General features: G+C 42.7%; 1 protein-coding gene across 2 annotated transcripts in view; it reads left to right on the forward strand.

Annotated features, from left to right (window-relative positions):
* Positions 1-24,622, forward strand: part of TBX15 (T-box transcription factor 15) — a 140,326-nt gene that overhangs the window by 66,831 nt on the left and 48,873 nt on the right. The window contains exons 3-4 of one of the 2 annotated variants that reach the window (XM_044983970.1): positions 5,852-5,856; positions 16,291-16,504. In XM_044983970.1, the coding sequence (XP_044839905.1) occupies positions 5,852-5,856; positions 16,291-16,504 (219 nt within the window). The remainder of the gene's footprint in view (positions 1-5,851; positions 5,857-16,290; positions 16,505-24,622) is intronic. The other variant, XM_044983963.1, reaches the window with a different exon arrangement.

The following is a 24,622-nucleotide window of genomic DNA, read 5'->3' on the forward strand; positions in this document are numbered from 1 at the left end:
TTATGATAGAATGGAACAAAAGTACTTTTCCCATTGTCATAAATAAAATGACTTTTTCAGTGGGGTGAAGATGGTACAAAAACAGCTAAACTGGAACCTCGAAGTCTGTCATGATTCCAGTTCTCCATGTGCAGCACATGCTTGTCAAAGTTTAAAAAAATGGGTTGTGAAATAGCCTAGTTCTGAATGTTTGAAAATGGACAGCTGTGCATGTATATAGAAAATGTATGTCCATTTGTGTGAAATAGCTTGGATCCTAAAAGTGCCTACGCCAGCCCCCCCCGTAAGTCAATAGCATGTAATACATTGACTTCAACAGCTATGGGATTAGGTCCTTAATAATGTGCCACTTTCACAACTTTAACACTGCCAGATTGATTGACTATGTACAAATAGGTTGGTATAAGTTATGTCGCTCAGGAGTGTGAGTAAGCCACCCCCCTGAGTGATGTAAGTTACACCGACCTAAATGCTGGATAGAACATAGGTGTTTGAATGGATTTCTCTGTGTGTGACACTGAATGTCAGGACAAGAACAAAGATTTCTTTCAATGAAGGGAAAGGGTTTAGGGACATCTTCAGTGCCTGTGTGATTGGAATGTGTGAGTCTGTAAATATGAATGGAGCTTGCAGGTTCATTTGGTTCAGCTTGTGGTTGCAAGGATGTTTGAAAACGTGTGTATGAATGTGGGTGCTCCTCCTGTTTGACTAGTAATGTACATAGATAGGGGACAACTGTATGTGAGTTTGTCTACGGGCCAAATCTTCAGCTGGTGCGAGTCAGGGTAGGTCAGTCAAAATCAACAGAATGACACCAGCTGAGGAGCTGGCTGATGGAATCTATGCGTGATTCCATGTGGGTGTACGGCTGTCTGGGATCGTGACTGGCACACTGTGTAAGGATGCTGCTTTGGAAACTTGAACCGAAAATAGCTTGTAATGCAAGAGAGAGAAAGCCAAGCCACAAATAACCATCAGTGCAGCAATGAGGTTTTCTGTTAAAGAAAAAGAAAATGCTCACTGAGACTGGTTCACCAGCCTGTTATATCAGCTGTATGATGGTGTTACTCCATTGAAATCTATAGGGGCTCTGGGTGCTTAGCACTTTGGAAAATCAGATCACTTATTTCATTGTTTAAATATGCATTTAGGAGCCTACCTTTAAGCACACATTTTAAAAAAAGTCTTGGCCTTAGCTTCCCTCTTTAATGCTTATGCTCTTTAAATAGCTATATATGGTTATCTTGTGCACCTGTGCATCACTATATGTATATAGTTCTAAAATCTTTTCCCATAAATCAATCCGTCTAGCTCTTAAAGAATTTTTTCCTCTAGTCTGAACTCCTTCCAGGTTTCTCCTACATATTTCAGCTACTGAAGTGCCCCAGCTGAACACAATATTCCAGCTCCCCTCTCTCCAGGCCTAACTAGAGAAGGACTGTTCCTACTATAGGCTAGTGTGAGTTAACAATCTGCTCTGAGCATGGGGTAATGTGTTGTTGTGCTGTCCCTGGAGTAACCCAGGAGGTAGGTCATGACATACTGCGTCAAGCACTCCTTGCTGGCTCCCTGCTGCTCAGGGGAGGGAATAAATAGGTATAGACTCAGTGCAGCATGTATCTGTCAGGTGCTGACTCAGCTATGCTGCCTGGCATGTAGGGAGCAGGGAGGAAGCCAAGGAGCCACTTTTCCTACTTCTCCACCCACTTAAAGGGGAACGTAGTGGTTCTACCGAGCCTGTTTCCCCTCCTGCACCATGAGTGAAGGTAGTCAGCTCAAGGTAGTAAGGGGGCTTGGCTTCCTACACCCTGTAGGAGAGCTGCCTTACCTGGTCTGGTTCAGATTAGCCCCTGCCTCAGTTTCCCCATCACTTGCCCCCACACTCCTAACTTTCCCAGGAACGACTCTCTGCCACACTCAGAGTCTTTCAGGTCCTTCTTCCAGGGCAGTGTTTGGTTAATTCAGACAAAACAAAATAAGACAAACTCACAGTGTAGGCTGCCAGTATTCTCTTCTCCCTTCTCTCTCTCTGCTCCACCCATTTGATGATGATTGTCCATTTACAATTACATGTTGAGACCTATCAGTTAGCCAGCTTTTAATCCATGTTATGTGTGCCTTGGTAATTTGATATCTTTCTAGTTTTTTAATCAAATTTTGTGTTTTACCAAGTCAAATGCCTTATAGAAGTCTGTCTATTACATCAACATTATTATGTTTTTCAATCAAACTTGTAATTTAATAAAATAATGATACCGAGTTAGATTGACAGGATCTGTTTTCCATAACCTCCTGTTGATTAACATTAATTGCATTACCCTCCTTTAATTCTTTATTAAATGAGTCCTGTGTGAACCACTTCATTTTCTGCCTTGGATTGATGTCAATCTCACAAACTTATTATTATCCAGGTCATCCTGTTCACTCTTTTTTTAAATATTGGTAGAACATTAGCTTTCTTCCTGTCTTCTGGAACTTCTCCAGTGTTCCAAGACCTATTGAAAATCAGCATTAATGATCCTCAATCAACTCTTTTAAAACTCTTGGATGTAAGTTATCCAGACATGCTGATATAAAACTTTTTAACTTTATTAGCTGCTGTTTCACAGCCTCATGAGTTACTATTGGAATGTAAAGAGTATCATCATTATCATATGATATGATTACATCATCTGGCTTTTCTCCAGATATAAAACAGAAATATTTATTGAACATGTCTGCCTTTTCTGCATGATTATTGATAATTCTACCATTTCCATCTAGTAATGGACCAGTACTATGTTAGGTTTCTTTTTTTTTTCTTAATATACTTTTAAAAACTCTTTTATTGTCCTTAATGATACTGGACATATGTTTTTCCTTTTATCCTTTTGCTTCCTTTATCAATTTTTTACAATTCCTAGCTTCTGATTTATATTCATTAATATCCCCTTTAGCTTGTGACACTGTTCTGTCTCACACAGTAATGCAGGCTTTGTTTAAAAAAAAGTTTTGTGTGGTCCTTGGGGGCTAGAGGTTAAAAAGGAAATCTCCGTTTCATACAGATTTTTCTGGTGGGCTTGTCTCATTCAACCATAGATACCTTATTACATGTCCAGACACTAGTACTACAAATGATCCAGTTTAGATACAAGGCATTAATCTATACAAGTGGCTGAAGAAAGCAATACATTTGCCACTCAGGAAAAAATACCTGAGGATGGTTATAGACAGTTCAATAAAAACATCTGCTTAGTGTGCAAAAAAGAGGTTAAAAAACAAACAAAAAGTTAAATTGCATAAGGAAATGGAATAGAAAATGCTAATGAAAATATAATTCCATTATATATATCAATGGTACACACTCTTCTTGAATGTTGAGTACAGTTCCAGGAATCCAATTTTTTTTTAAATGAAAGGGGCTCAGAGGCAGATGATAAAACTGATTAGAGGAATGGATAGCTTCCATCTGAAGAGAGACTAAAAGGACTGGAATTAGATGTGAGAGAAATTCAGAATTTCCATCCCATGGGAAATTCTGACATTTCAACATGTTTGCATCCCTAATCAAGATGAAAAGTTGAAATTTTGAAAATTTTCACAGAATGGAAATAAAAAAAATCAGTTCAGAAATGCCAAAATAAACATTGCAATTTTGAGAGAAATGAAACATTTTGACATTCTGAAATTGAAACATTTTGTTTTGGTTTGTTGAATTGATCTGAATTGTTTGTTACCAGTTGTTAAACTGCATTTTCTTGTTGTGGCACATTGCCTCATAGGAGTTGTAGTTCAGGAGCCTGGGCCAGGCTCCCTGGCCAGACTATATCTCCCATGATACACCATGCAGCTTAGTCAGAAGATAGCACTGCATTATGGGACCCAAGTGCATAGGGACAAATGGGAGTCGAAACTACAATTCCCATAAGGCAGTGTGCTGATAGGGAAATGCAGTTTAATATTTTGCTGAACTTATTCGAAACTAAAAGTTTTGGGTCAGTTCATCAAAACAAAATATTCCAATTCAGGTTGAATCAACCCAAAACAAAATATTTAATTTCAGCTTTCCTGACAAAAAATTGAATGGGGGGGGGGGAATTTCTCACCCAAACTTTTGATTTTTGTGGAAACTTTATTTTTTTTCCAGAAAATAATTAAAATGGAAAATTTCAAGCCAGGTTTTATTCAGATTAGTGAGTTTATCCCATATAAAAGGGATATGGTAGAGGTATCTAAAATAATGAAGACTACTGAGAAGGGAACAGATGCTTATATTAATGTATTCTCATAATACAGGAACAAGAGGACATTCAATTGAACTAAAAGGAACATTTAAACAGATTTAAAACTGAAAAAAGGAAATACTTCTTTTCCCCATTGTGTAATTACATTGTGGAGCTCATTGGTCTTTGAGGCCAAGAGCTTAGCAGGACTCAAGAAAGGATTAGACATTCCTCATTATAGTGACTGGCTTCCTAATACTTCTGGGTCATAGCCACAGCAAAAAGTGATGGTATAGGGAGACATATGTAATGCCCCTTGTTTGGAGTTTATAAACCACCACATTTCTGTGAATTGGGATTCATAAAGATTTAAAATGACAATCTTTGATTTGTCTGAGTTGAAATAATTTGTTTGATGGACAGTAGCTTCAGTTTGGCTATGGCTAATCTCAAGAATTTTAATCTCAGGGCGAGTATCATACATTTCTAGCATTATTCCTATGGGCAGTTTGTGACAGTGAGATTATTGTTTTTCCTTTCTTCACCAATTTTTGCTTTTGCTGATAGAGATAAGTGCAAGCTGAAGAATCCAGAAACAAACTGCCACAGAGGCTGTGATTAGGAAGGGTCAGCCATAAAGCTTGGATCTGGTTTAAAACTGCACACTTTGCAGTTATTGAGATCCACAATTTTGGTTCAGACCAATCTGTAAATATTTGTTGTGTGATTTTATCTATAAGTATAATCATTCTATATATGAGCTACACCATATGATGTATCCACTACCTGGTCTTCTTTTTAGTTTTCCTTACCTTTCAAGTGTGTTTCCACTCTTTAATTTTACATAGACTCTTGGATGTTGGTAGAACAAATTCTTTGTTGTCTGTACAGCCGAGTATCTTGATCAGGTTAAAGAGGTCACTAATTTCATACCCTCCTCATCTTTTTTTATGGGCCACTTTCTCCTAGTACTTTTTATATTTGTAAAAACCCATAGCCTCTCTTTTGTTCTGCATTTGGTGGTGGATGTTGCTCTTTTCTTTTTTTGTGCAGTGTTAACTGATTTGTTATATTCTTATCTGGTTCCCGCCTCCTTTTCCATTTCAGGTACAGGCTTTTTAAACCTCAGATATTTGAAGTGTCTTTATAAGCCAATTTCATCATTTCTTGTCCTTAAGAGTCAGTGGATCAATGCCAATTTACACTAGCTGAGAATATGTCTCAGTGACTTTTAAGATTCTCCTGACTTCTTCCATTCTAGAAGTTTACTTGCACTTTGCTCACTAGTGGTCCAGTCTATTCAGATATTGAATATCCTCAGCCCCATTTTCTTCAGTGGAAGTTGAGGGTGCTCAGCAGCTGGAAGGATTGAAATTTTTTAATTCACCAGGATTAGTTGCCCTGCAATCTAATACTGGGGGCAGTTGTGGAGTACCAGGATATGCAGATAAAGGAGACTATAAAAGAGAGCAAGATACATAAATCCAGAGATAATAGTGTTGATATAATAGGCTCTTGTTTAATATCAGATTGATGGAATGGCTGAATTTCTTGACTGTGACAGATAATCTTGGGTAAGGTCCAGATTGACTGGTTTATGGGACTAAACCCTGCAAATAAACCCTGTTCTGAAACATCACATACAACAGTCCTGGTCCCTTGCTTCACACATATGTAATGTGCTTTGCAAGGAAGATTCCAATGGTTACATTTTCAGAAGAGCTCAGCATTCAGCTGTTCCCATTCTCAACCGGAGCAGCTCTAAATGGGAGCTGAGCTCTCTCGAAAATCTGGCCCCAAACTGTAATCTTCAAAATGTAAAAGCTTCCTTTACCTCCACACTGCTAGGTGGGACCTCAACGCTATCGAAGAAGAGGACTGATTAGGAAATAAAGAGCCACTTTAAAGTTTTAGACTGTGAATATATACTCATATTCCTGGATGAAGCAAGAGTTAGCTTTTTGAGACAAACATATAAGGCCAAATACACTGGTAAACTCCAACTGCTTTGCACTGTTCTACCAATTCAGAGGAGTAGTAAATCCAATTCAACTGGTGGGTTAGGATAGATGTACAACAACTTTGCATTTCTGAAGCAGTGCCAAACAGATGAAGTGTACCGGTGAATCAGGCACATATTTTTTACTTCTCTGGGACCCTTGTTCCTTTATTGAGTCTTGTGTGGAATAAACCACGGAGGAAGTAATGGAGCCTGGCAACATGCAGTCCAGTGGATGTGAGACCCACATTTTGAACTAGAGTGACTGTTGTTTATTTTTTGCGTTTTCACTTTTAGATTCTCTTATTAATATTTCTGAGATGGCTCTATGTAACACTCCATTTGTCAAACATTCTTCTTTTTCTATTATCGATTAACATAACGATGCGCTTTAGAGCATTTCAGTATCCTTACTGATGGGTATAACCCTCATTAAGCACACTTCTAAAACTTACTGAAGGGAAAAAGGATATCCTTGTGGTTATGGCACTAGACCAAGGCTCATGAGCTCTGGATTGAAATACTGACTCTGTCATAAATTTGATGGATGACTTTGGGCAAGCCATTTAATCTGCCTGTGCCTCAGTCCCCATCCGTAAAATGGGATGATAATAATACTTACCTTTCTCCCACTTTTTGTCTGTCTGCTCTATTTAGCTTGTAAAGTCTGTCACTATGGACCTAATTCTCATTTATGTTGAAGCTCCTTTACTCTGCTCAGGCTGTGTAAAAGATCTCGAAGTGGAAGGAAATGATTTTGAGGCCCCTTTCTGCTGCCAGAGTGTGTAAAGGGGCATTAGTAAATGAAAACCAGACCCTGTGTGTCTTTAAAGTGGCTAGCACAATGGGCCCAATATTGTCTGGGGCCTGTAGCTGCTAGTGTAATACATATAAAGCATATTTATAATAATGAATGTATTACAATTGGGACTGCACACTTTTTATAATGTACCTCAGGTTTGAGAGAGCACAGTTAATGCATTCGAATGAATGAATGAGAAATCGTTTTTCTGGTAAGACACTCTGGTACACCGTGACAGACTGCGGTAGAATTATCATCCAGTTGTATTTTATGTTTAGCATGTGGCATTTGGCTACTATGAAGGATACTTAGGGAGCAGTCTATGTGGTTGAGCTACCACTATATGGTTGCTATATCCTCCAGGTACTTAGCCTTCCTAGATATGTGACCTTTTGTACTTATGGCCCCAATAACATGGTACACCTCTAGCCCAATATAACGCAACCCGCTATAACATGAATTCGGATATACTGCGGTAAAGCAGTGCTCCGGGGGGGGGGCGGGGCTGCGCACTCCGGTGGATCAAAGCAAGTTTGATATAATGTGGTTTCACCTATAACGCGGTAAGATTTTTTGGCTCCCGAGGACAGCGTTATATCAGGGTAGAGGTGTATCTTTTATGCATGTCTGTTACATGTGATTGACTTTGTGGAGGCCCCCTGTGCTGACATTAGTCAATATGAAAGTGAGAGATCTAGAGAGAACCACAGAGTCTGTCTGTGTTTAGCAGCCTGAATAAGGAATTCCCTTTATATTCATTTCAGCTGTGTTCTGTCTCTACCACAAGGGACACTGTATAACTATATGTGACCTCGCCCAAGTTTGCCCTGTCTACATGTGTGCAGGGTTTTGCGTGATCTATTTAGGGCATGGATTCTCATTGTTAGCAAATGTACTTTAAGGAGAGTAATGGCCACCTGTTGCTCAAAATGTTGTTGTTCACAAAGCTTGCAAATAGAAATAAGCTGTGCAAATAAATAAATAAAACCTAACAGCTGCCACATTCTGGCCCAGAGAAACCTCCATTGCAGTGGAGTGGGAAGGGATCCACACTATGTATATATACATACACAAACAGAGACAGAGAGAGAGAGTGTGTTAAGAGTTGTAAAGTGTTCCTGGACAAGTGGCATAATACACATGTAAGGTTTTTCCTCTTTATTTTTAATATTGTGTAGTTTAGTATCTTGGTACTTTACAGTAAGGCATTTTTGAAGCCTAATATAATGAGTAATGCCTCCAAAATAAGTGACCAATAGGAGAACCCATTAGGAGATCTGAAGACAGTCATTGTGGACCAGTTCTGCCCTCAGTTACAGAAGTGCAGCTCCCAAAACAAAGATTTATAGATTCATAATTTAAAATCCAGCAAGGCCATTAGATCATCCAGTCTGACCCCCTGTATATCATAATCCATTACACGTCACCCACTTACCCCTTTACTGAGCCAAGTAACTTGTGTCGTGGCTAAAGCATATCTTCCAGAAAGGCATCCAGTCTTAATTTGAAGACATCAAGAGATGGAAAATCTACCAGATCCATTTGGAGTTTGTTCCAATGGTTAATCGCTCTCACTGTTAAAATGTATGCCTAATTTCTTATTTATATTTAACTGGTTTCTGCTGCCAGCCCTTGGGTCTTGTATGCCTTTTTTCCGCTAGATGAAAGAGCCCTTTAGTTCACTGTATTTTCTGCCCCTGAAGGTACTTACATTCTGTAATCAAGTCACCTCTCAATCTTCTTTTCAATAAGCCAAACAGACTGAGCTCTGTAAGTCTCTCACTGTAAGACATTTTCTCCAGCCCATGAACCATTTCTGTGACTCTTTCTACACTCTCTCCAATTTTTTCCAACATTCTTTTTAAAATGTGGACATTAGTACTGGACACAGTATTCCAGAACTGGTCTCACCAATGCCACGTACAGAGGTAAAAATCCCCTACTCCTACATGCTATTCCTTTGTTTATGCTTGGGTACGTCAGAGTAATGCATTTTTTGATTGCACGAGTTGCACGACTTGAATGCAAGATTTACCTTATATGACCACGGGTCCTTTTTCTTAATGAATGAATATAAGGCACAATATTTCCATTGTATTCCAAGTACAAATAAAGCCCTGCTGAAAAACAATGTGTAAAATTAGTGAAAAAAGTCAGCACCTTTCATAGCTCTGATATGGCTTCATCTTCAGCACTGGGTTGCTGTGTGGTCACAAGTTGGCTGTTATGAAAAAGTAGGTTGTGTGGTGAACATTGGGAAACTGGGTTATACAAAGCACTTGAAAATGGTAGACTGTTGTGTTGTATAAAGTGGGACTCCAGGGCATGTGGGGATATGCGGCTATGCTGCAGAAAGCAGGTTGGGGATGCTGCCCTGCTGTGCACCACATAATGCAGGTGGTGGCATTGTGCTGTTGGGCTGTGGAGAGAGGGGACCAAATTCTGCTCTTGTTTACACCTACGCAAGGGATTGGAATATCAAAAGAGTTGCACAGTGAAACTGGGGCAGAATTTAGCCCTGGGTCGGGACAGGGGCAGCTCCAGGCACCAGCACGCCAAGCGCTTGCCTGGGGCGGCAAGCCGCAGGGGGCGCTCTGCCAGTCGCCGGGAGGGCGGCAGGCAGGCTGCCTTCGGCGGCATGCCTGTGGAGGGTCCGCTGGTCCCGTGGCTTCGGCGGACCTCCCACAGGTGTGCCGCTGAATCCGCAGGACTGGGGACCTCCCGCTGCCCCCTGCCCCACCCCCTGCCCCCAGCCAGCCCCTGCCCCCAGCCACCCCCAGCCAGCCCCAGCCAGCCTCTGCCCACAGCCGCCCCCGCCCCAGCCCCTGCCCCCAGCCAGCCCCTGCCCCACCCCCTGCCCACAGCCACCCGCAGCCAGCCCCCTGCCCGCAGCCACCCGCAGCCAGCCCCTGCCCACAGCCGCCCTCTGCCCCACCCCCTGCCCACAGCCACCCGCAGCCAGCCCCTGCCCCCAGCCAGCCCCTGCCCACAGCCACCCACAGCCAGCCCCTGCCCACAGCCGCCCTCTGCCTGCAGCCAGCCCCTGCCCACAGCCACCTGCAGCCTGCCCCTGCCCACAGCCGCCCTCTGCCCCACCCCCTGCCCACAGCCACCCGCAGGCAGCCCCTGCCCCCAGCCAGCCCCTGCCCACAGCCACCCGCAGCCAGCCCCTGCCCACAGCCGCCCTCTGTCCACAGCCAGCCCTTGCCACAGCCACCCTCTGCCCGCAGCCAGCCTCTGCCTGCAGCCCCTGCCACAGCCACCCCCTGCCTGCAGCCAGCCTCTGCCCACAGCCGCCCGCAGCCACCCCCTGCCCACAGCCACCCGCAGCCCGCCCGTCTGCATCACCTGCCCACAGCCAGCCCGTGTCACTCCCTGCCTCCAGCTAGCCCTGCCCCACGCCCCTATCTGCAGCCAGCCCCACATCCACTGGTGCCCTGCAGTTCCCAGGGCAGTAACCCTGCACACGTGCTTTAATGGGGGGGGGCAGGGAGCAGCTGGGACCCACACATGTGCACACCCTAGAGTGACCAGACAGCAAGTGTGAAAAATCGGGATGGGGGTGAGGGGTAATAGGAGCCTATATAAGAAAAAGACCCAAAAATTGAGACTGTCCCTGATCACCACCCACACATGTGAAACGGAGCTCATTTCTAGTTCAGCTCCATCTTTTTAAAAAAGAACTTTAGGTAGGGTTAAAATACATCTGTATTTTCCTGGACATGTCAGGTTTTTCGGTTCTTAATCACCTCCTGGGAAAATATGGATGTATGGTAACCCTATTGGTACAAAAAATACATGCTGTCGCACATCCCTTAAATCAGAACTTTTTATAGGGAACCCGTTGTTAAGATTTTGGCAGCTCATCACTGCCTAGAGCTGCCCCTGGGTGGGGAAGACATTGGGCTCGTGTATAGTGGAAAATGGATAGGAGATACTGGGTTGCTGTTTCAGAAGGCAGATAGGTAGACTTTAATTTTTTTAAGTAAACAGTAGGGACAATGTCAGATTTAATACCCCATTAAAAGTGGTTTGTTACAGTAGGTATATCCCTCCATAAACCTCCATTTCATGTCCATGTAACACTGTTGGTCCACTAGGAGATGCTTGCCTTTGAAATGAGATGAGTTCTGTGGTTGGGATGGTAGTAACCTTTTCTCGTTGTATAGTCAGTTCATTGGCAACAGGTTATGGTGGCTCTCAGTAGCATTTTTGGGAAGTGTGCACATTGGGTGTCACACTGCCTCCAAGAACAGTTTCAGTTCACAGTAGTGCACACAAAGCTCTGTGGAACCCGTAGACAAAAAATAGCATATATGGTGAAAGCCACGGTGAAAGCCATGAGGAGGTTCAATTTATTTGACGGGAAGAGGAAAAGGAGATCTAAAAGGGGATTATTGGTAAAGTTAACAAAATATCAGTCATAACATCAAACAGACCAGAATAGTTTCCTCTTGTCCCCCAGTCCCAGCCAGCCTTCCCAAGCACCAACATCCCTGAGGGCTCACAAAGTGACTTCATGGTGTTGCTGATAGGCACAGGCACTGTTAACCATTCCAGGAGTTCCCTTTTCCTTCTGGGCCAATGCTAGCAGACTGCTGGATATGTGGTCAGTGTGATGGTCAGAGCCTTTCACTACAGTAAAAATCCATACAATAGGGTAACAGAAAGAGGAGAACTTGTTATAAACACCACACCCAATAGACATAAGGTCATTGCTTCAGGTCTAGGGATGTTTATTATGCATATAAAAAAAGCCCAGGGTACCTTCTGAACCTAACTGTCAATATTGTTGCAAGAAGTTACACAAACAGCACCAGCTCTTCTTATGCAGGTCAGAGACAGTCTTCATCATCTGAAATGGGATCAGCTCACTGGTTCTACAAGCTCTTTGTGATGAGGGGTAGCAGGTTGAGGGCTCTTTATGCTCCTTTCCTTCTCTAACCTCTCTGGGGAGAGAGAATTGCCCCGGCTGACTGAAGGGACAGCATGTTCGTGTGGTAGGCAGGGACTTCTCTGCACAGAGAACAGAATGTCAACATTTCCTTCCAGGTACATCACTACATATATCACGGATGAGTTAAACAACAGAGAACAGCAGAGGGAAAGAGACTATATGAGGTACAGGCCAGAGAGAAAAGGGTTGTTTTTAGAAGAGATTGGAGAAGGCGGGAAAGTCAACAACACAGGGGTACAGGATGTTGTTCCAGTCAACAGGAGCTATAGAGAATCATACTGGATGACCCTTCCATACAGAAGGGTCATACTGGAGATAGATGTTTGACTGGAGGGAGTTCAAGGAGAAAAGTCCATAAAGTCAGCTGGTGCAAGTCCTTGGTGGCTGTTAGAAACAAGGAGGGCAGATCTGAACTGAGCTCACCCTAAGTGAGAGGGGTAAGGATACAGTATGAAAGGATTAGAATCCTCCATTGTCTTCATCCCCACCCTTACTAATGTCAGCAATGGAAGAGCTCAGCTTTGATGTGTCCTTTCTGAGGGACTATATCCTGCCCTGGAAGGAGGAGAGACTCCACCTAGTAGGTCTGCAACCACTAAGAATCAAATGTACTTAGCAAATAGTATGAATTCCCACCCCCCAGCCCATCAGTGCTGTGTATGGCAGCAGGTAGCCAGCCTTCATATGGTACCAGTCACTATAGTGTTCCGTCTTTCACAGGGAGTCACTTGCCTGTGTGTCCTGCACCTCCCCTGGATCTCAGATTAGGCACTTGGAGTTTTGTATGAAGCAGTTCTTCCAGGGGACTCTGACGGGGTCTTTCCTTGAGGGAGATAGAAGAAGCCATATGAAGCTTCTCTCACTTGGAAATCTGTTTGTTAATATCTCAGCAGCAGTAACTGGTGCCTGCCATTGCTCACCATTGAGCATGTCCACAAACGTCTCTGCATCAGGAACCACTCCCTCCATAGCCAGAATCACAGGGCTTCATCTTCCCCACAGTTACACCAGTGTAAACCAGAAGTAAATCTGTTGAATTCAAAGAGAAGAGTTCCAAGCCCAGAAGATCAAAGTGTCAGAAGTGACTCAGGCTGTGTTGCTGCTATATTCCATTACAAACAAGTAGATGGGCCAAAATGATCTATGCTATTGCCAGCCATTGGTCTGGGCAAAGAATAACCCTTGGGACTGGAGGCAGCAGGTTCTTTCTGTTAGGACCTAAAACTAAAAAGAGCAGGGCAAGTTGGCCATTCCCCTTAATGTATTATGACATTTTCAGACTCACTTGGGGACAGCAAAGTCCCTGATCCTCAGTACCCCAGTGCATATCAAAGGTAGAATGCTATGGTTTTGGAGTACTGCAGGATGCAGAGTAGGAAATCAATCAGTGGAGCTGACTCTGAGGTGCTGAATGCCCGCAACTCATTTTGAATTCATTAGGAGTGGAATGAACTTTGGATCTCAAAGGAGGTGCTCAGCGCTTCACAGGATCAATCTTTTTTTTAAGGTTGACTCCACATTGGAGGACTTGGCTCAGCAAAAATAAAGGAAAATGCTAAGTAAGTCCCAATGATTACAGAACAAAGAATTGGCAATGCCAGTGAGACCTCCTCACCCATATCCCAAATCAAAAAACAAAACAAAAGGGTAATTTTCTGAACAATAGCATTTGCTGTTCTGAAGTCTAATCTAGGGGTAATCACAGATCATGCTTCAGGGCACAAAAATGGGATAGTCATAGGGGTAAGGAAGGATTTGGTTTTCCCATGTGTCACATTGCACAGTTGGTCAGATATTGACATATAAGATATTGGCCTCTGCTGGAGGCCTCATGGACTAACAGTTTGCATCTGGACGGTGAGTTATAATAAAAGGATCTGATTCTTTTTTCACTTACATCATTGTCAAACTGGAGTAATTCTACTGGAGTTACATCAGTGTAAAATGGGAGAGAGGAGGATCAGGCCCAAGATCTGTAGATCTTGGTAGCACACAGTTCCAGTCAATTCACTGATATGCTGTTGACTCTAGGCATCTGCTTAAAGCCAGAGATTGTCCAACGAGAAATCACAGGGATGACTTATACTGAAAATTGTTCAGAGTGAGGTTGAGTGCCAGGTTCACTCAGGATTGTTACAGAAGCAAAAAGGTTTGTGAATGACACCTTATACTGTAAATTCATCAGATAATACGAACTAAGCAGTTTGTGCCCATGTCATTACAGTTAGGAGTTTTCCAAGAACCCTTATATGCTTCAGGAAGTGGTGTTGGTGGTTCAGTAGGTGGCACTTTTCTCTCTGAATCTTTACTGAACCAGTGCTTTTTGCCTTCAGATGTACTCTGCTGCTGCTGGTATGTCTTTCAGATAAACTGTAAATCGGAGACTCTGACCACTTGTGATTATTAAAAATTACATTGCACTTTTTGCAATGGAAGAGGTGCTAGCCCTGATGCTAGCCCTCCCTATATGTCCCCTACGAACAGTATTTCCTGTCTTAAACAGTATGTAATATTCCTGTACACCGTTAAACAGTTGTCTTATTCTCCCATGGACATGGCTGCATTTGAGTGGTTGGTGAGGTCATCCTTGGATATAGTTTGTATATCAATTTTTTTTAAATTTGCAAATCTCCTTAGAATCCTTTGTTCTGAAAGTCTCTGTGTACGTTTATGTTATTTATCAATTGCATTTGATTATTTAATTTTAATATTAGTAAGTAATTTCCCATAAAACCAACTTGTAAGGCAATCTCTAATTTTAAAATGTTATGAATTTCTTTCGATGTAAAGATGGTGTGAATACTGGCGCAAGGAATCACCACTATTAAACATAACTTTAATTTACCCCAGTAGTCTAGTACTATACTGATTATTGTGCATTTGCTTGTTAGTACAAAAGATATTTTCAGTATAGTCATCTGACTCAACATGCCAGCTTTTCTTTTGGTTGATCTCATTCCCAGCTCTCTTCCTTTCTATCTAGCCCCCTTTACTCCCTTCCTTCTCCACAAAGAGATCTAGGGGTCTCTTGAAATCCTTTTATGCCATTTGCTTCAATTGCTTTCCCCAGTAACTGATTCCACATGTTTACCATCCTTCCTCCTTGTCCTTCAGTAGCCTATAGCATTTTCCTCACCAAAAGCTGCATGGTTGTTTTCCCAGGAAATGTCATTGTTCCAAAAATTATAGGCGCATAGATGCCAGGTTTGTATAATTTTTGGTGGTGCACAGAACAGGTCCAAGCAGAGCTATCCTATCCATAGAACGGACTGGGGCAACCCCCCTGAGCCCTGTGCTTTGCGGGGCCCTGCACTTCTGGGGATGCGGGGCTCAGAGCAGCCTGGGGATTTAGCAAGAGGCCTGGCGCCGGCAGCATTGAGTGACCCAGCCCCAGCCCGCTCTGTTCCGCTCCGCCCTGCCGGCTCCCGGCCTTGGTCAGGGGAGGATGCGGAAACCAGAAAGAGGTGGGGCGGGGGCTCGAGGGAAGGGGTGGAATGGGGGAGAGGTGGGAGAGGAGCAGGGGCAGGAAGAGGCACGGCGGGGGATTGGGGGAAGGAGTGGAGTGGGGACGGGGCAGGGGCAGAGCAGGGGCGGGAAGAGGTGGGGCAGAGTTGCTGCTGGCGCAAGGCCCCCCGCTAACCTCCAGACTGCTCTGGACCCTGTGTCCCCCTGAAGTGCGGAGCCCGGGACAGTTCCCCTAGTTCATCCTATTGATGGGATGGCTCTGAAAATATAAGCCACAACACTGGTGGAGCCGGGCCCACGTTCCTGAATATTGGTGGAGCATGAGCACCACGGTCCCATATAACTCACCGTCTATGTATAGGAACAAATAAAATACATTTCCAAAGTGGTGCTGCCAAAAAGCAAAAACAAAAAACCCTTCATTATTTTTGATGGCCAGGGTATTAAAAGGAAAAAAGTACTTTGTTTTAAAATAGCTAACTCTGCAATAGTAGTGTGGGATGATGTGCAATTAAATGGGACGTAGTTTTCCAGTGAGCCCGTTTAACTGTGGGTTGAATTATCTTTTTTTCCTTTCTATTTTTAATCTATACATTGTGTTTCATTCTCAGCCTCATGATGATGTTTTATATTTTATGTTGTGGGCAATTTTATTCAGCTGTTTCTAAAACTTTACTAAAATGCTAGATGTCATGTTGGAAACACAGATCCAGAAATCAGTTCATAAATCAGAACAAACTATAACAACATATAATAAAAGCCCATTGCACCACTCTCCAGAGGTTCTCACTGTTGGTTCTTTTCCTTCCTTCCCCCACTGGTGCAGCAGAACTGAAATGTCTTATGTGGTGAATTTACTTTTCAGATTCAGAGCAGAGTACTGGGTCAGACACAGAGGTGTTGACTGAGAGAACATCCTGCTCATTTGGCTCCCACTCTGACCTCACATCTGGTGGCTCAGGTCCCCAGCCTCCTCCTCCATCATCCATGGAGGAGATCCAGGTAGAGCTGCAGTGTGCTGACCTCTGGAAAAGATTCCATGACATTGGGACAGAGATGATCATCACTAAAGCAGGCAGGTAAGATATTCCTGGCTTCTTGCCCAATAAAAACAAACAGAAAGTGGATACACTTTTTAGTATGGTTACGGCTGGGTTTTAAATATGTTTTCTTTCTTTAAAGAAGAATGAATATATGAATGAGTTAGAAGAAGCAAACAGTTGTCAAAGTTATGTAGCTGTACCTCCTTGTGCTGTGATCTTGTCAGATCTCACAAGTTAACCAGGGCTGAGCCGGGTTACTGTTGAGAAAGGAGACCTCCAAAGGAAATTAATGTACTGCAGGATCAAGATATGATTGATGCTGATCTTCTCTCAGAGGGAATACTGAGACAACGGCCATAGTGCTGTCTTTCAGATGAGATATACAATTGAAACCTCGGCCATTCATGTTCTTTAAAGATCCCATAACATCCCATGAGGCTAGCTCTGTTAATCCCAGTTCTAGTGGAATTAACTCAGGTTTGTGTCAATTTAACATCTTCCTCCAGCTTCAGGTGGGAACATTCTTGACTTCCTGTACTAACAGGCACATACATAGGATTTCTCACAGCTGTTATCTTCCACCCCAGAAGTAGCTGCATTTCAGTTGGGAGTGTGGAGGAACCAGAAATAATTTGGGATTTTTTTTTAAAAAGGCAGTTCATCCTGTCACACCATCAGCCATAACTGAAGACTTTTTCACTCATGGAAATAGTTAAAATTTTATATGAGCCAAAAATGAAAGCTGAGCTTAGCCTTAACATTTCTCGAGTTCTCAGATTTGAAGGTGGGAGGGAGAATTCCAGCTCTATGGGCATTAATTTTATGCTGTATGTTTCAAACTATTGGCATTTTAATTCCAATTAAGTTGGTTAAAAAAATCAGCACCATGGACAGAGAAATGATAAAAGATGAGTGAGCCAGTTTGGCTAAAATATGAACTGCTCTGCCCCTTTTCCAAAAATGCATATATGGAACCTTTCTGAAGGTTTGAGGAAAACAATTAAAATATTTCTCTGTCTGGTCCTTTTAGGCTATTCTTGTGGGATGTTCACCATTGTTTTGTGGCTCCAGGAGGATCAGATAGCTTGGGGAAAGTTTGGAAATATCCATCCTTTGAAAGCTTCTTAGAACCAAACTGACTTTGGGGACCTTTTGAGGCTTTCTCATCACTAAATTGAGGTCCCCTCATCAATAGAGGCTCACCAATACTCTTTGTGTTGTCATTCTTTCAGACTGCAGTACATGTCCTCCCATCACAAATAGAAGAGGAGGGGTAACAGGAATAACTTAATAATAATACTTGCTCTTATATAATATTTTCCATCTATAAATCTCAAACCTGGTATTGGCTGGGATTATGGCACAATTTCTTTCTGCAATTGTTTGTAGGAGTCACTTAACTAGCATGCACAAGAGAAAGGTATTTGTGAGCTGAAATCTCTTTTCGGATTCATCAAATGTCCTGATGTTCCCAGATTGAGAAAATTTGGAAGATGAATTCCAGTTCCTTCATCTCCTACAGCTTAAATTAAGACACATTCCCATTGAGCATAAGAAACACGAAGGGGTAATGGCTTTGGGACCAAGGGGCTAACATTCTGTTCCATTCCTCAGGTTTGTGCATACTGGGATTTATACTTGGAATGAGTGATTTATATGAGGAGATGTCAGCTCCATGCATCTCCACTGCCATTGTCAGGAGTGTCCCAAGGAGTGTCCTTGCATCTGAAGAAGTGGGTATTCACCCACGAAAGCTCATGCTGCAAAACGTCTGTTAGTCTATAAGGTGCCACAGGATTCTTTGTTGCTTTTACAGATCCAGACTAACACGGCTACCACTCTGATACTTGACACCATGGGAATTTTGGATATTTCAATATTTATTTTCATCCTAAATGTGGATGAAAAGTTGAGATACTGAAATTTTACATGGACTGAAAAGTTCCACCACATTTTGATGGCAGAATGTTGTGTGGCATTTTTGAGCAAAACAAAACACGTAGATATTCCCCCAACTGAAATGTTTCATTTTTGTCTGTTGAACTTCCTCATGCCCCCCTTCTTTTCTATGGGCAAGAAGGTGCCTGGCTGGACTACACTTCCCCTGATGTGCCTGCAGTCACGTGCTTTCCATGAGGCACCAAGTGGGTCAGACAGCGAATACTGCATTGCACCATGGGAGATGTAGTCCAGCCAGGGATCCTGGCCCACAGGAGACTCTGGGAGCATGAGGCACCTGAACTAAAACTCCCAGAAGACAATGTGACAGCATAGAAAGATACAGTTTAATAAAACAAAATATTTTGGGTCAGCTCAACAAACTGAAATATTTAAATTTAGGTCAAACTCATCCAAAACAACATATTTCATTTTTAGCATTCCTTCAAAAATTTTGGAAAATTTCATTTATGCAGAAACTGCATTTTCTATTGAAAGATATTTTTGATGAAAATTTTCAGCCAAAAACTTTTGGCTGAAAACAGACTCTTGCAATTTGGAATTGTCAAAACATTTTGATTTGAGATTTTTGATTGAAACAAAACATTTCAACATTTCTGGATTGAAACACTTCATTTCAACTTGGTTTGACATTAAATCACATCCTTGGAACTTCCACAGATCTCATGGAAGTTGTAGTTCAGTTGTTTCATATGTCCCTTCTGCTCTGTGGGCTGGTCTCCCCAGATGGACTACATCTCCCATGATGCACCACAGTCATGTGATTCCCTTGATGCACTGTGATGGGTCAGCAAGAAAGGAGGCTGTGGTTTATCATGGGAGAGTAGTCAAGCCAAGGAACCTGGCCCTTAGGGGAGAATAGGGGCATGAGGCACCTGAACATGAAGTGCCATAGCAGCAAACGTTGACCAATTTTAACTTTGAACTGTCCTGAAATAAGACATTTCCTCAGCCTGAATTTTTTTGATTTGGTCAACATGATCCAAAATGAAATATCTTCTTTTCAGTTTTCTCAAAGGGAGCTTTCAGTTTCTGACTGAAAGTCTTTGGTTTTCAGGTTTTCCTTTAAAAGTCAATGTTCTGTGGAAAATCTTTGTTTTTGTCAGTATTTTCCATGGATCCTCCTCCCCGATCCCAATTTTTTCAACACTCTCTAGAGCTGAAACACCTTGTCTGAGATTTTTAGCAGCAAATGTTAAAATAGTTAAGAGCCTTAAAACGATCTGCACTGTAAATAGGCTGATACAGCATTCATTTAAGTCATGTTTAATATGGAACAAAATTGGGGAAATATTAAGTCTTTAAAGGCCTAGTAGGGAAGGGGTCACTTCTTTCTCTGTTTTGTACCATGAGCCCATTGATCAATCCCAATGATAGCTCCTTTAGGTGCCTTTGAAAGTCCTAGCCTTGATTATTTCATTTATTTTTCCACTAACAAATGTGTAAAATCTCTGGGCATGATACAAAATATATTACCCGCCCTCCCCCCACAACTTATTGAGCAAAACCATAGACTTCTTCCTGTCTCAAAATCATGTCTACTCATGCAAAAGTACTGAAAGAAGAGAGAAACCCTTCACTGTACATGTACTGAAGGTCAACAGGCGCATGCTCTGGCTGACCAAAGGAGAAACAAATTCCACAAAATAGTCTCTCTTCCTAGCCTACCAGCATTTATAGCTGGGCACCATTAGCAAAAGCACTTTACCCTATCTCCTTTGCCACTTGGCTTGATCAACTCACACAGGTGTGGGGAGATGAGTTTGGAAGGGAGGGGAGTCAAGAGCTCCATCTGGTGTTGAGAATTTTGACAGGAATTTTGGCATCAAAGTTCATAAGTGAGTTTGTGCAATAGGAGCAATACTAAGGTGACACATTAAGATTCTTCTTAATAGAAATGCTGCTAACTAGCAACTAGTATTTAATAGCAACATATACTCCCATCCCATCAACATTAAAGTGTTAAAGTGATTTGGATATGGACTAGAAGCATACTGCTTATTATTCACTTCTTTAAAAGAGAGGTCCTACCTATAATCAATGTCGTGGATCCAAGAATGCTCAACTGAACAGTTCTGCTGCATACCATGTGTTCCGGACATGTGGGTTTGTTCCTTGCTAATAAAGTTTGGGTTTTGGAGGCCTACATGAGCCTGGTGCTAAAGCAAGTGTGAGTAGCGAAGAAGCTTGGTGTTTCAAAGTTGATTGTTTTGTGCTTTTTTTCTAATTGTGGTTATATTTAACTTTTAACCCCTCACCTTCCCTCTGCTCATTAATCCGCCTACACTGGGACATCTTCCAACATCTGAACAGCTTCAAGCACCTACCATTGTGTTCTAAAACAACCTGCCAGAGAACTGTTTCCTTCTTTCCCTCTGATGTGGTGTTTCCCCCCAAATCAAACTTGACCGAAGTCTAGATGTGCACACTCCTGTGATAGAATAATGGGCCAGTATCTCGTGACTCAGCAAAGTTAGAAACCAGAGCTTTAAACCATTGGAATGAGGAAGTCCCCAACTTTGGAATGTGTATCTGATCCCTGTCACCACAATGTGTCAACACTTGTTGCAAAGGAAAACGGAGACCTTGTCTCTGTATTAAACAAAAAAAGTTTAAACCAAGAAAATGTGCTGGCTGCCCCAAATTAGCACTTCCTTCTAGCCCTGAAAGATCCTCAGACATTGCTCACAATCAATATGTTGTTGTGTATGGAAAAGCTATTTTAAGTAGTTATTAGAGATTTAAAAATATTATTAGTTTATAGTTTGCTGTGCCCCAAGAGTCCTATACATTTGAATTCATGGTATTATGGCAGCCTGGCATTGTAGAAGGAGTGAGATGAACAGCTGTACCAATAATACTGTTTAAAAAATCCTCACAAATATTCCTAAACTAATGATGGTGATTTAATTCAAGCACATTTCATCCAGAAGGCTACCATGCCCACACACAGACTTTTTCCATATAGAGAGAATGTATGGTGCATGTGTGTTTTGAAGATTTTATACGAGCTTACGTTTAAAGGCCACATTACTGCTGAGTAGTAAGTAACTTGGTCACCTCAAATTCATGTTAAAATAAAACCACCATATTGTACCATACCAGAAACTCATGTATTCCCTTTACATACGTACAGCAATTGTGAGTATAATTATTAATTGTGAAGCTAGTTGGTATCTTTCTAGATGAAGGGTGCTTGAACATTGATGAAGTCATTAGCCCATTCTCTTCTATTTCTCTCTTTCATCCATCAATCCCTGCTGGATGCCCACTGCGGTAGTTCCTTATGTCTAAGAACTTTGAGCTACTTTTACAGCCACAGCGAAAGAAAACAATATTTTTCTACAAAACTTTACAAATAAACCCAATTTTTTTAGCTGTAGCATTTTTATGAAGGCAGGGGGATGCATAAACTTCTTCCCAATTATCTCAGAGGTTACTCTTTAAGCCTGTTGAATGGGCTGTGGTAATCCTTTACAAGGTATTTCATGTGCAACCAACCCCTTTGGCTATTCTGCAACCCTACACTTGAGGTTTTAGCTTTGGAGAGAGTCACTTGGAATACGCTGCATTCAATCTTCCCAATGTGGTACACAGATTTAGACCCAAAGAGCCTCAGATTTAATCCTGGATTCCTCATCAACCCGCTGAAACATGACATCTTTTAAACTGTTCCACAGCCTCCTCTTTCCAATTAAGAAGAGCTGGGCTATAAAATGCCACATCCTGTACCCATGTGACTTGGCAGGTTTAATGAGCCATTGTGGTAGAAACAAGGTAATGCCGCTCTAGGCTAGTCCATCGTTCCTCTTTTAATTTATTTAGTTGTTCAGCTATGAAACTAATGCCATCCAGTGCATACATCCACATTCTCACTAAGGGGCGCCTGCACAGAATTCTTCTGACAGTTTTATACCTCTCATTCTAGCTGGCTGGGCCTCAGGGACCATAATGTGTTTTTCCTTTTCTCCTCTTGTGAATGCCCCTTGCAAAGCGAGATTCAATAATGACTCAATCTACATTTTCCTTCTTTTTGGAATAAAGTGGAAAAGCTGTGGCCAGGTGGAGCAGTGGCTCAGTAGCACATCACAGAGATTAAGAACTGACACTTCCGCCTTCCCCACCCTCTGTCCGTCTGGAAAGCGTGAACTGGTCAGGAAAGAATTAAATACCCTCCCATCTCCCACACCCCTACAACAGAACCTTTAAAAATGTTTGAAGAAATAGTTAAATTCTTCCATTGTCTCCTTCTTCCACTTTATACCTAATGTGGCAAGTCCCTGTGGAACTTGTTGGACATTGGATGGAACTTGTTGAATGTTGGAGAGCTAGGGAAAGGGCTAACTCCCTGGTCAGGCCCCAGTTCTGGGTTGCTGGATGATAATTTGCCACAAAGTGAGAAGTGTCTGTGTGTGTCTGTGTCTGTGTTGGGGCAGGGCATCTGCTAGGAGGATGTATTGTGTTGATGTTACAACCTCCCTGATACTTTGACCCAACTTCTATGAGTATGTCTACACCACAGTCAGAGGTGTGAATGCAGCACCTGTCGACATACCCCAGCTAGTTTACATAACAATAGCAGTGGAGTTACAGCAGCATGGGCAGCAACACTAGCTGTAGAAACCTTCCCCAGGATGCTGGATGTGTACTCAACTTGCTAGCCTGTGCTGCCACCCATCCTCCCTCAGCTTCACTGCTCTTGTTGTTTAAACTAGCTAGATTAAAGCTAGTTTGGGCATGTCTACACATGCTGCAGTCACACCTCTGTTTGCAGTGTAGACTTATCCTATGCCTCAGATGAGGTTAAATTCAGTTTGAAGGATAAGTAAAGAAGGGAGGAAGATGTAAATATTTTTTTTTTCTCAAGCATGTCACTCTTCTCTGCTGAAAAGAAGAAAAAGCATCTTATATGTAAGGTCTACTAGACTGTGCAATAGTCTTTCAAGGGATGTAGTAAAGGACCCATTGCTTAAAACATTAAAACTAGGTAAAACAAAGCCCTGGAGAATACACTTTGGAGAGGAGTGAGTCATGCATTGGTCTAGATATCCCTTACTAGGTCTCTTCCATCCCAAATTACTCTCATCCTATAAGGAGGAGCTTGCCACCTAATGGAGAAATGGAATTATAATTACTTGTCAGAGGGTATGGCTACACTTACAGTTTGCAGCGCTGGTAGTTTGCTGCGCTGGTCATCCAGCTGTGTAGGAGCAGCGCTGGTGTGTGGCCACACTCACAGCTACCAGCGCTGGTGTGTGGCCACATTTGCAGCATTAGCAGCGCTGTTGGGAGTGATGCATTATGGGCAGCTATCCCAGCATTCAAGTGGCCGCAACGTGCTTTTCAAAAGAGGGGGGTGGAGTGGGGTCTAGTGTGACAGGGAGCGGGGGGAGAGAGAGAGTGGATTTTTGGAGCCAACACTGTGTGTTTAGCTTCCTGCCTTGAAAAATCAGAACATTTTTCCGACCCCTTAGTCTTAACTCTTAATTGCAAACAGCCTGCAGCCAACACAACTCCCCGCTGTTTCATTCGCTCCCTGCCTGCCTCTCATTTGATTGTTTACAGCCAGGTACAGATGATCACAGCAAACAGGAGCTCTGTTTGTTTTTTAGATAAGCAGCAATGGCAACGGAGCTCCGCGGAGCTCGTTCACAACAAAACAAAGAGAGGCTGCATAACAAAACAAAGAGAGTAATTTATAAAAGCATTCTGGGATACATCCTTATACCCTGGAGGCCAATCACAGCGCTGGTATGTGGCCACACTTGATGACCAGCGCTGCAGCACCAGCGCTGGAATCCTTATTCCCCATGCTGAGTGAGGTGTACGGCCAGCGCTGCAGCCAGGGAGTTGCAGCGCTGGAAGTGCCCTGCAGGTGTGGCCACTTACTAATTGCAGCGCTGGTGGAGGCTTTCCAGCGCTGCAAATCGCCAGTGTAGCCATACCCAGAGTCTGATACTTTCGGGTGCCCCATTACACCAGTCTCACTCTGCTTCACTTAACATGATGTTTGAGGACAGTTCAGGATGGCAGTGGAATGATTGGCAAGAGGAAGGCTTTTGGAAATTAAAAATGCTGCCACAGAAGCACCAGTACTGAAATATTTTGAGTTTAACGAAGAACCTACTGTCTCAGACAACGCAAGCTCACATAGGTGGGAGCCTGTCCTTCTGCAAGACACTTGCCTAGTGGCTT

Source organism: Mauremys mutica, chromosome 1 (assembly GCF_020497125.1).
Source record: "Mauremys mutica isolate MM-2020 ecotype Southern chromosome 1, ASM2049712v1, whole genome shotgun sequence".
Lineage (NCBI taxonomy): Eukaryota > Metazoa > Chordata > Testudines > Geoemydidae > Mauremys > Mauremys mutica.